Below are 13,623 nucleotides of genomic sequence, written 5' to 3'. Positions count from 1 at the left end.
GTACGTACATAATAATATATGTATAAAGTTATGAAAATGGACTTGCACTGCCGCGCGAAGAGCAGCAGCGCAATGAGCATATTTTCAAAGAAAGTAAACTCGAGCGATTGAAATCTAATTTTTTTTTTTACTTTTGAAACTCATAGGCAAAATAAATACCTTTCGTAATTGCACCGCTTTTTGTACGTATATCTAGGTGTAATACGAAGACGCGAAAATCGCGATACGAATTCAACAAAGCCCCCTCGCCGTCGCCGCCGACGCTTTCGTAACGATCCGCAGGCTCGTGTGCGGTGTATATAATAATAAAATAATAATAATAAGAATATAAACGGCGTGGCAGCGCAGCGCGCACGAGAGAGACTTTTCACTCGGGATAATAGAACACTCGATCGGCGTTGGATAATTAAAAAAGAAATTCCATCGGCAGAAGTCGGGCAGCAGCGGCAGCAAAGACGGTGACTCGTCTTTCATCTGAAGAAAAAAATCGATACATCGCGGGGGGGGGGCCGAGCTGCAACGCGTATAAACGCGAAAATAAATTTGTTACAATAGTGAACCGCCCGCGATTATATTATAAAATACGCGCGTCGTATTAGAATTGTGTGTGCCGTATGCGGCGGAGGGGCCTCGGCATTGTCCTGGAGCAATAGCGAAAAGTTCTTAACCCCGATCTTGCGGTCTTGATAAAGTATACGCGCAGTACATCGCACGCGCGCAGGAGAGTCTATAAGTGCCGAGGTGCCTTTGTCTTTTTTTTTCGCTGTTTTGATAAGGCTAGCGCAGAACCGTGTATAATGTACAGTCACGACAACTTATAGTCCGCCGGTATTAATTTCGTCAAGTGCGAAGAAGGACATTGACCCCACCTCTCATAAGCAGGATCGTTACTCGTTCGACTCGTCGATTCGGACAAAAAAGTATATATCGGTAACCGCAGAGAAATGAAGAAAAAAAACTCGATCGATTTTTCGCAATGTAACGCACTTTAATAAGACACATTCGCGCGCATTTACCTGTAATACGCGAAGAATTACACGATTGGAATTACATTTATAAACATGAATTTCATAACGTTGCGCAACACTCGGTCTATATAATATACAGCGATATGTTTATAATGTAACGTAAGGTTATTATGGAAAACAACTTTGATAAAATGAGCGCAGCAGACACAGCAGCAGCAGCATGAAACTTTCTTCTCGGCACGAGGCTTCGCTTATACATTTCACACGAGGAGAGCTGCTATATGGGCATGCATACACATTCGAAAATTATATGCAACTTGGCGCGCAGCTCGTGCCAATCGCCAATCTTTGGATTGAATAATGCCTCGGAGTTATACATATTTCCCTTATTGCGAGAGTCGTCTCGTGCGTGTGTATCATACGTATTATTTAGAATTCGTTAGTTGGGCGCGAGCGTTAGGTAAATTTAAAGTGAATCATCGGGAATATATGTGCGTATATTTTTAGCGTCATTACACCGGCGATCCTGTAAAATTTCTCCTAATCGCGATCAGCTCTATTTGTTCAATGATATATATCGTTGTACACGAGCATGATGTACGCATACCTGTTATACAGGTTAAAAGCGATTTTTATTTATTTATTTTTTTTCAAGTATTTTTTATCGCTTCTTTTGCCGTAACGCGCGTAAAAGCCGCGCGTAAATATATTACAAGCCAAAGAAACGAATCGCTGCGCGTATGTATTGTATATATACGCATGTAACTTTTGTTCGCGACTCCGGCCGCAGAGAGAGGAAGTGTATCGTACGTACACCACACGCATACACGCACGCGTGTTTTCCACATACACGTATACACGAATATATGCGCTGCGCGCGTGTATCTGTGTGTGTGTGTGTGTGCAGTGTACGTCTGCCACAACTGCTTAAGCCAGTCAGCAAAGCATGAAGTTTCTTACGCTAAAAAAAAAAAAGAGAAAAAAAGAGTGAGAGAGAGATAGAGAAGGTCTCTAAGACTCATTAAATGTAGAACCTTCCCACCACGTGTACACGCGTGTGCATGTGTATATGTAGTGCAACGCATCGCGCTACATGTAGCTCGTGCACTGCGCCGAGAAAGAAAGAGAAGATGAAACTTCTTCTCTTCCACTACCTACGCTGCACCGACTACTACTAGTGTTTTCTAAAAGTATATACCTGCGCGTCTGGTAAATAGGGAAGACGCATAAAGCTCTTCTTCGCGTGTGCGCGTGGCTGATCATATGCATTTTAATACAATTTTACGTACAGGGGAGGGTGAACAACATTTTTTATCTCTCTTTCTCTCACTTCTTTTTTTCATCGTCCATGTACACGCGCACCATAATATAATATATAGAGAAGAGTATATTTTTGCTGCACGAAAAAAAAAAATATATTTATTACTGCCACAAAGGCCCAGAAGCGCAGGTGTATCGTATGACCATTGCGCCCGATGCGCGCAAAAGTTCGTAACAATTCGTGCTCGAGTAATTCCGAGCCTTTTCTATATTTTTTTTCGGCAGGCACAGGCACACGCGTACGTACACCCCCTTTTGTGTTTCGTATATATAAACGCAGGTAAAACAAAATAAAGCTCGTTAAAAGCGATTCGTCGTCGTCGTCGCGGGGGATGACGCTCTTTTTCTCTCAGTCTTTTTGGGCAAATAAAGACAGCAGTGTGCGCAGCTCGTGCGGTTACAATTAAATAATGTGCGCATTACATAATCGACGCGCCACTGTTTACACATACAGGTAAGGTACACGCTGTTTTTTCTCTGTTATCTCCGATCGCTCGTCGCGTTGCGCGGCTGAGTTATACCATGTACACATAGAATCGATAAAAAAAAACTAAACACAAGGAGGCGCAGCCTCGTGTGTCAATATATAATATAGCTCGCGGATGCTCCACTGAACTTTCTTTCTCTCTCTTGCGCACCAGCTGATTACAATTCGTACTTTTATTTAAATCTTCATATTTACGCTTGTTTATTTGTCTTCGTTCCGATTCCACACGACGAGCACGACGACAGCTTGCGTATCCGTATACGTATAATACGCTGTATACGCAGTGAGTAACAAATATACAAACGTAGATCTCGTTATAAAATTGAACAACAACAGGAAATAACTGGTGGATCGTAATTGTTACACGTACGTGCCCCGCGGCCGTCGAAAACGAGTACAGTACATATACGCGTATATTTATTCGTAACACAATGCGCCTATACGTAGCGCGATATCAAATACACATAGTTTACTATCACCGCATACTTTGTTATATACATTTCGATTTACCATATACATATTTCCGAAGACACGCGCGTGCGAGCTCGTTGCATATAATATTGCGTGCACGGAGAAAAAAAAGGAAAAAAAAAGGAAAATATGTACAAGTATATTGCTCAACGGAATAGATGAATGGGTTAAGACCGAGCTACAACTGCGCATACATACACACGTCGCGTGTATAATAATATTTCATAATACGCGCGCACAACGGAGGCACACGAGTATCAGCAGCTCGAGAGTATATAATAGTTAAAACAGAAACCGTGTGGCGTGTACGTTTCATGCGCTGTATAGCTCTTGGCGCGGCTAATTTTTTTTTTAAATTCCAAAAGCGAAGAAGAAACGCGTCGTCGTTGATGCCATAGACAAGAGTATCTGGGCGCGTGAGAAAGCATAAATTCACGTAAAGTGCATAATATTAGATAGGCGAGTTTTCGCTTGTCTCGACGACGAAACTGCCGCTGTCGGCGGCGAAACAATGAGAAGATCCGTCCGCGACTGTTCTTGGCTACTCGATTGCGCCTTTTTTGAGTTTATACCAAAAGCCATTGCGTATGTTACCATATCGCCAGTGCATCGTGCATGCGCACTCACTTGGTACATGGAAAAAAGTGAAACTACGTTTACTGTCTAGGTACGCGGCACTTGGCGCTAGTCAAAGAGATAAGAGCTCAGGCATTCGCACACAATATTTACATTAATATTTATACGTACGCATACAATTATCGTATATGCAACTGCGCAAGAAAGTCGAAGCTAATGGGTAACGAGTCGTTGTTTTATTCACTTCGTACAGCTGAATTTTGCAACGTACTCGACTCATCGGAATCGCTGTACGTTTTATAACATATCATATTTAGCGATGTATATAGCAGCGCACGATGATTATCATCGACTCTCTCTCGCGCCTATAAACTAATTCATCGTATATATATGGGCGTGCATTAAGCCATATGCCGGAGAAGCGATAAGCGCGTCTAGCGATTAACCCCGTCTAATTACCGAGCTGCAATGTCACTGCTGCTGCTGCTGCTGCTGTGAGCGAGCACATAGGAGAATCATGTCGAAACTGGAGTACATTCGTGTTATAGGCATATTGTCACGCGCCATTATATCTAGGTATACGTATAATATGAATTGAAATCAACACACACACACACGTGACGCGCGTTATGTTTTTTTTTTAAGCCACGCTGCACAATTGCAGTGAACGAGCGCGATCGAGGCTCGAGAGAATAAGAGAGAGTCAGGCATGCACACACACACACACACATACATACTCGGAGTGGATATATCGCAATACAGCTCTCTCGCACACAGGCGCACAAATACACTTAGCGCATAATATAATGCCTAGTGATAAATGTGGGTTACGCGTTCGCTAACACGATTTCGCGCTGCCGGCCGGAATAGAGTTAGATATAGCTATAGCGAGCGCATAATGTACTTGGATATCCGTCTATCTCGCGCGTCAGGGATTTATACAGCGCATTGCTCCCCGGTGTGTGTGTATAATGCAGCCAAACTCGTTGTTTTCTCGCATGATCGTTGCGATATTTCGCTTTTTTGCGTTTACATTTTTTTAATTATAACGAATGATAATAATTATATTCAATTTGTAACGCATTCGCGAGTAAACGATCCCGAGCAGTATATATTCCATTATAATATATTGCGAGCTGCTTTTGTATTAAATACGCGCGCGACACTCGCCAGCTCCTCCGCGTAATTGTGATTACTCTCGGCAAACTTTTCTCTCTCTTTCTCCCTCTCGAGTCTCGTCTCGTCCTCTTCTTCCTCTCTGTTATACATTATTTATATCTGTATACATTGCAGTTGTACGCCAAGTACAACTGCAATGTGTGTGTGTGTGTCTGTGTCTGTGCGCATGAATATTCAAAATGTACATTATAATGGGCCAGCGAGCGCCGATCTTGACTTTAATTAGCTATTATAAATATGCATTGTAATGTACGCGTCGCGCACGTCGGATATAATATGCTGGAGGTACTACTGGCGCACTATTTCTCTCTCGTGCTGCCATACAACGTCCTTCCTCCGTAGTCGGCGCAGTCAGCACCGGGGCGCGCGTTAGAAAGATTTATCGAAATGGAAGATATGGATGATAGAGGCGAGAGCGTGTGTCGAAACGCTTATTATATTATTATTGTGCCGCCAGCGCGCGAGATCGTTAAAATTTATACTTTTTTCTCTCTCTCTCTCTCTTTCTATCGTGATTATAAAAGCGACCGAATGCCAGTGTCGGAAAAATACAACGATCATTCATCCTTTTTCGCAACTTCCTCGAGACCTCGGAGCTATGATGTTGATTCGCGTATACCTATATACGTACGAAGTCTTAGGTAAAACTGCAACGATGTAGGTAGCCGACACGTGCACAATATTATACCGAGCTCGATACGAAGGTATTCATCATTGGCGTCTGCGTCGCCCATATAATCGCAAGAGCCCATGAGGATCACGATCTTGACCACGGAACTTTTCTTTTTCTATTTCATTTTATTTATAATATAAGTCATCGTAAATCAGTGCGGCGATGGGCACTCATCCTTTGAACGACAAGCGACATAAGGAAGATTATCTGTGAAAATTTTACGACGAGAAAAATTCAAGGTAGCGCGAGGTAATGAAAAAAAAAAAAGAAGATTGACGCGCATTTGTGGCAAAAATTATGAACAGAGAGATAAATTAAATGCGCGCGAATGCAGCGTAATGTTTTTCTTTTTTTTTTTCATCGTCATAATCATCGCACGCGCGCGTAATGCGCTCCGACAACACAACACAACACAACACAACACATTCGTCGACGAGCTACCGATGAATCACTGTGTGCGCAACGAACAAAATCGTTGTAAATATATTTATGTAATGACAAATTTTTTCTTCGCCTCTCTCTCTCTCTCTCTCTTCCTCTTCAGACAAAAATTTTAACGTTTCGTCGCCAAACGAGCCTCGTACAGTCAACTTTATGTACAATGATCGAAACGATGAGTTTCAGTCTACATATAGACGGACGGTATAAAAGTGGCACTCTGTGTGCATGGAATGCGTCGTTTTATTACATTATAGCCGATGCAGCATATAAAACGCACGCACACGGACACACGCTTGTACGTATACCTACATAATCGAAAAAGAAAAAAAAACAACGATTATGCAGGAGAAGATAATTCAGGTCACATTTTCCGCGAGCTGAACCGCGTTTATAAACACGCGCTCGCTCTGCCTCGACATGTATAATTTTATATCGTAATAATGTGTATAGCAGAGCGCGTGCGGTATGCGCGCGTTCGCGTTTAAGCGCATGCAGCTATATATTCGTACGCGTTCAACAATTAAATAATATCGACTCGTTTCGAATCAACTTTCAATTAGCCTCACTATATCTCTCCGCCCCTTCGACTTGTCTTTATTCGTAATATACTATGTATATCGCAGTGAGTGCATTCAAGGTACATAGCTGTTGTGCGTTTGAATTTGTTTTTGTTGATTGTTATTGTAACGAGGGCGAAAATTCGGGACAATAATATTGTCTCCCTTGGCGACGCGGCTGAGCGCGTATAGAAATTGTTATAACATTTATTTATCTTTATTTTCATTTATTTTTTTTTTATTGCTAGAATGCCCGTGGCTTTTCCCACGGTAAAGAATTGCGTATCGGTAATTGATTCGTTAGTCGACGGTCCGATGTATATATACTGTAATAAGCGTCCACGTGTGTACGGTCCGCACCAAACGTTCGCGGCTAGTTGGTAATTGGATTTTTCGATTTTTCATATACTTTTCGATCGCTGCCTTTACGACTCGCGCTCTGCTGTTATGATTTTTAACGAGTCACATACCTACTTATACGGGGACTCGCGAGCGCCAGAGGTTCGATCGGCATTTACAAGTATCGGAGCTCGTTCGCTACTACTGCTGCAGCCTTTGTGAAAATTGACTCTTAATCGACGCGATAAGCCCCCCCTGTCGCGATAAATTCATAAGAGTGAAATTTTATAGCGTTCCGATTGTATGTGTGTGTGTACACGAAATCGTTCTCGAAATTTTCACTGCACTATTTCGTGATTCCGATAAAAGCGATTGACATAATAATATCGTACAGATTTCGAACGTGCGCAGCCAACGAGGGAATGTAGTACACACACTTGCGTGTATCGGAATGTGTCGCGATATCAGTTGTGTACTTTTCAAAACGTTCGATACGGAAGCCAAACGCGCGTTTTTCGATCGCACCGCGTGCACCTCTCGTGCTTTAGAATATTGTTTTTTCTTCCCCCTGTCTTGAGAATACACAGTACGCTAACGACTAACGGGCCGAACGGGCCTAGCGTTGAGAATCGCTTGTTATATGGTCGGTGACACCTGGGAAAGATATTTAGCGAGTACCAGGACGAAGGAAAGTGCTGGTATACGACGACGATTTTCGCACCTAACTTCTTCTTTTTTTTTCATTCATTCATTCATTTGCACGATGGTCGTAGCGTAAAACACAATGAACTCGAGTGTATCCTCCTTCACACGAGGACGAGCGAAAATATTTTCTTTAAATTTCTCGATCGCAGCGCAGAGCCCAGCTGCCCACTACTCGTAAAGACGATCGACACAGAAAAGATCTATTATTTACAATTTTTCATGCGGAGCGGCGTATGGTGGACTCAAGAATGTCGCGGCACATATTTGCTCCCTTTTTCCGCATCAGTCGCACATGCATGCGCGCGCAATACAATTAGCTATACTCCAGAGATCGTTGAATGAATTTTTCCGACAAAAAAGTCTACATACAATGAAATAGGAGAAATGAACGAGAGAGAAAGAAAGAAAGAAAGAGGCAAACGGAGAAGAAAGCGTATGCGGAGTTATATACACACACACATGTATGTGTTCTTGGAAGGAGGAAGGAACAAATGTGTGGCCTGCGGGAGCACGTATATTGTAGAGGAATAATAATATGAGTAAGTGCGAGGCCAAACACAATTCAGCCGGGCGGACGCTCATGCCTCATGCTGCCTGCTGCTGCTGTTTGATGAGCCAGCTATATATGTATACACTGAACGAGCGTCAGGTGATTCTCACGCGCGCAGAAGAAGAACCTGCGCGCTCAAAAGCCGAGTTATACAGTTGTGCTGCCTCATCGTACGAATAAAGAGTATCAAAAGTAAACGAGAAGGACGGAGAAAGAAAACCGCCGTATTATGTTTCTCTCTTTTTCGGAAGTCGAGATTTTTCCTTTCATATTCTTTCGTATACTTAAATGTATAAAAATGAGCGAAGCAATAGACGCTGCTGACTGCTCGCGATCGCGCACCCAATCGCGCTGATTCAGTATAAGTAATTAAGGCGGCTAATGTCTCTATTTTAGCCGCATCATTATTATTAAGACTTTCGACGAGCGATGATTTTCTTTCTGTACGTCGAAAGGTGTCATCGTTGGATGTACTTTAATTCGTACATATAAAAGTCACGCGTGTGTCGTCGCATATAATCGCGATTGGAGGGGAAGTCAATGCTGCAGTTTCCAAAATATAATCAAATGCTTCCGTTCGTATTCGACGTCACGTCGTGTGAGCCCGTTAGATAATTCGCTCTTCGCGATACATTGGCTCGCGTCGCGCCGTACCGAGGAATGTGAAAGGAGACACGGAGAAAAAAAATAACAAATTTATTCAATCGTAAAAATCAAAAATTTGACGAAGGCTCGGTAGCAAAATATGTTTCGATTGGTTAAAGAGAAGATCGATTTCACAATTAGGTGACGACGCGTCTCGTCGGAGCACGATGGAATTTCTCGAGAGGAGAAGAAGAAGAAATTTTTATCAATCATGGATTGTAAAATATAGACGTAAAGAGAATGTGATGTCTATATGTATTATGCGGCATATTGGCCGTCCAGCTGTAGCGAGTGGCGTTACTAAAGAAACGCGAGGATGCCCATTTTCACAACAAACCCCGGTCTGGCAGGTCCGAGGGTCATCGTGATAGTATTGCACGCGATGCACAACACACTCGATGTAGTCGTCGATGTAGCGTTATACGGCAGATGTGTTGGTGAAGAGCCACGTTAGAGACATACAATACATTGATTCCACTTAAAAAAGGATGAGTATACACAGACGAGCTCAGAAGACGCGTGCGTGCGTAATCTAATCGCGTGTATTATGCCCGACGCTGCAGTGTCAAAGAGCCCGATGGCAATTACGACGATAATGTGTATATAGCTCGGAGTCCGATGCCTGCTGCTGTTAAAATGTATCGTGTACACGGACGCGCGCATATAGCCGCGTATCATCCGTGTGTGTGTATTATATTTATTATGTACACGTGCATCGTGTGTAGCAGCAGAGAGAAAGAGCGGTATACGACGACAACACAATGCAGTGTTACTTGGCACAGTATTGTAGTATACACGGGATCGAAAGCGAAGCGCGCGAGCGCGATAATAAATCGCCTTGCGCGATCGAGATGAAATGACGAAAAAAATCATCGTCGTTATTATAGCTAAAGGTGTATAGGCACTTTTGTAGCACGGAGTATATTTATAACGCGCGGACTCGCGAGCCCGCTCGATCGTCGTAGAAAGCGGAGTTTTGGGATGGAAAAAATTAAAAAGTACAAAAAAAAAAAGATTACGATAAAAATGTTCATTGTTTATTATGAAGCGGCCGAGTGTCAGGGAGCTTTTTTTTACGAAAGTGCCTAGTTGCAGTCGCGCACAGAATTACAAGGCACCTTGTGTCTGTGTTTGTGTGTGCACGAGAGAAAAGAGAGAGAGACAATGTATACACGCGCGTCCCACGCTCGGGAAAAAATCCCATGCTGCAGCAGCAGCATGCACCGGAGGACTATCTTCCATGTGTATTTATATAAGTTAACGCGGTGCTGCGCGTTTCAAAAATCCTCTCCGTCGTGTGTTAAGGTAAAATATATACACACACATTTTTCAGGAAAGACCGTACCGGCTTTTGCAGTATTATAATATACGTAGGTACAGGCTGTGCAGCTAAATACAAAAGGAAGCAAGAGAGAGAGAGAGAGAGAGAGAGAGAAGAAAACGACGTCGAGGACGACGACGACGACGACGACGACGACGACGAAGAGAGTATAGAGAAGGAGGGAAAAAATATTTGCTCGCGCGCGGCGTAGGCGAACCTTGAGTCGAGAGAGCGAGAGAGAGTTCGTTTGGCGCAACCGAGGTGTATCGGGTCAAGGAACGAGAAAAAGGGTACACATATAGCGTGCAACGTATAGGCAGGCTCGCATCTCATCTGCTTATGTGTGTATTACGAGAAACGACGACACACGTTCGGCGGCTTTTCTCATCTCGTCGGGATATTATATTATATATTATATCAAAAGATACATAATAATTGATAATTCACTAAACGTTGGCTCTCTCGAGGCTTGCGTTTTCGTTGAATATTATACAATAAATCCATTGGGCATCTTGCGGGACGAACTTGGCGATTCACGGCATGCCCGCGAGTAAGTCGCCGCCGCGCGCTGCGTACATTAGAAACGGTTTTTCGAGACCCGAGACTTTTCATAGAATAACAGCGGCATGAGGACTAACGCAGAAAGAGAGAGAGACGCGAGAGTATTGTAGTAATACGTGTGTACGTCAGCTTCGTGTTTGTATATATGTGTGTGTGTACGTTCGGAGTTCGGAGTCTCGTTCGCTGATCCTCGCTCATAAGCTCGCGCGCGTTATTATAACACTGACGTATAAAACAGGTTTTTCGAGACTCTCGCGTGCTCTCGCACACACACACTTACACTCACTCGCTTATACATTTACACGAGAGATTCGCGGGTATAGTCGCTCTTTTCTCCTCTTCTCCGTTCCTCCTTTTTTTATATATGCTTTTTCGAAAAAGTTCGAAACGGTAACTCGCTCGCGAAGATCGAACGATAGCGCGCACCGATTTATCGAATGCGCGCGTAAGTACGCGTATTGTAAACGACACGATGACGATTTTTTTTGTTTTGGGGGAATTTTTTTAAACCAACCTGTGGCGATGATCGCGCGCGTCGAGCGCGAACGTCCTCTCGACGCCGTTCCGTGCATCCTTGCCGAGACGTGCTCGTGCACTCCGTTGTCGTGTACTTTTTTTCTATTCCGTTAAATCGCAACTTCGCGATCTAACCTCCTCTCTCGCTGCACACTGCTCTGCTGCAGCACACTCACAACACACATACACGGAGAGACACAGGCAGAAACTATGCATATAACAATGCGGCGGACACTTGTTTCGCAACGATCACAAGAAACTTAAAAAAGCACGTATGGACACAAATCGACACTGAATCATTTGAAACAAAATAAAAGCGCACTAGTTTGTTTCCTTTCTTTATTTTTTGCTCGTTCGCTCGTCTTTTTTTTCACGTTTTTTTGACTATTTATCTCTCATTCGAACAGACGAGCTTACTCGTGTGTGTGTGTATAGTATATATTGCAGGTATGCTAAAAAGGAGCGAGCAACAGCAGAACCTTCATGTCTGTTTTCTCCTTCTCCTCGGCATTATATATATAAAATATATATACGCGCGAGGCAGACACAACACAAGCACACAGCACGCGCGAAACACAACACAAAACACACACAGACGGAGCTTGGATCGACTGCTGCACTCGCTGTGCTCGCGAGGCTCGAACTGGCGGCGCGACGCGACTTCGGCAATCGCGAAACTCCGAATCAACTCTGCTCGCTGTATACATATAGTCGTCAGCCACGGCTGCGGCGTCGGCGGCAGCGGCAGCAGAGTAGAGTCGCGCATATAACTATTTCGCTGGACGGCAGAAACTATATACCTATACCTATATATTGCCAAACAGAACAGCACACGGCATAGCGCACGGCACACCAACCCGGAGAACGTTACACTCTCTGCCTGTATTTCCCTCTCTTCGCTCGCGCGCTCCAACGACTCCCTGAGACTGCCGCTGCCGCGCTCGGGCTTATATACAGATATATAGGTATAGATGACTGATTCTCAGCGAAATCGATTGTAACGAAAAAGAATTTTTTTGCAGGAATGAAAAAATCGTTATTGATTTTAGTATTTTATTCAAATTTCGTTCGAATTTTTGGGATTGATAGTAAAGAAGTTCCAAGCACAATTACAAGGAGTGAATTTGGCGAAAAAGGGCAAGAGAGCTTTTTTTACTGCTGATTGGCCAAATTTTCAGAGTAAAACATTCCAAAAGAGTTTTCGGAGATTACCAGTAAGAATCATAGAACCATCGTTGAAAAATGGATTGTTTTTTCTTTCAATGTCAACTGATACATTGCAAATTTTTGTATTGAGACTCCGAATCTGACAGTTAGGAAAAATTCACGAGTTTAAAAAAGGGCTACTTTTAGCTGTATTGGAATTTTTTTCGAAAACTTATTACAAAACTTTGAATATAAATTGTAATTTTTTCTGGTGACGAAAGTCTTGATTATAACTCGACTTTTTTCTCAAAGATAGGATCATTTTCATCGATCAAAATTTTCTAACGCGCAAGGCATCTAAAATAAAAAAAAACTATTCCTTAACAACATTCTTAAATAGTAAATTCGAACAGTAAAGTCTTTACTATTAACAAGCAGCAAATATTTTTAACCTATTGATTGCTTTTGGATTTTATTAACTGAAGCTGTTCAGTTTGCCACAGGATCATGACTATTACTTATTTCATTTAAGATAATCTGTTGGATCCGAATTCGAAAGTTCAGTTTCTGAGTTAAACTTGTTTTTTACATGAGGTATGAAGCTGATAAAAAAGTTATAGTCATCACTTATCGTATTTTCACTATTATTCACTGGCTGTTGCATTTGTTGTCTCAGAGCATCAATATTGACTACTTGTTGTAATACAAGATTATTTACTTGTGCTGGACGATTTCTAAAAATGTACAATTGTTCAGAACGAATAGATGAATATATAAAATAAAACTTTAATTTAATTTACTCATTGATGCCTAAAGTGACGAAATTTTTCGTTTGAAATCGAGGTGATTTTTTTTTATCTTTTAGACCTTGAAAAAACTCCTCATACCTATTTTAATATAAAATTTAATGTCCTTTCAAAATCCGGGCTCAAATTTGAGATTTGATGCGTTGTAAAAAAAGTTATGATTGTTAAAACAAAAAAACGAAAAATTTTGTGCGAAAAATCAACTTTTCGAACGAAAAATTTCGTCATTTAGGGCTTTAATGGGTTGAGGCAATATTTAGTTTATCTGACTCTAGGTGGCGTCTACGCAAGCCGCTACAGTTCTCGCATGAGAGCAAGTGAGGCTGCTGGCATATAAGCTAGCTTATTGTAACAAGCAATTA

The 13,623-nt window shown here is 42.4% G+C and overlaps 1 protein-coding gene across 2 annotated transcripts in view; it reads right to left on the bottom strand.

The window, feature by feature from the left end:
- LOC106656595 (protein crumbs) overlaps positions 1-12,084 on the bottom strand; it is a 61,259-nt gene extending 49,175 nt beyond the window's left edge. For both annotated transcript variants that reach the window (XM_023463285.1, XM_023463286.1), the window contains exon 1: positions 11,308-12,084. In XM_023463285.1, coding sequence (XP_023319053.1) covers positions 11,308-11,365 — 58 coding nt within the window. In that variant the 5' untranslated portion in view covers positions 11,366-12,084. The remainder of the gene's footprint in view (positions 1-11,307) is intronic.
- Between the last annotated feature and the right edge of the window lie 1,539 nt (positions 12,085-13,623).

The sequence above is a fragment of the Trichogramma pretiosum genome, unplaced genomic scaffold (genome assembly GCF_000599845.2).
Source record: "Trichogramma pretiosum strain Unisexual culture from Peru unplaced genomic scaffold, Tpre_2.0 scaffold41, whole genome shotgun sequence".
Taxonomy (NCBI): domain Eukaryota; kingdom Metazoa; phylum Arthropoda; class Insecta; order Hymenoptera; family Trichogrammatidae; genus Trichogramma; species Trichogramma pretiosum.
Note: the sequence above shows the minus strand (reverse complement) of the source record. Positions and strands in the feature narration are given on the sequence as shown.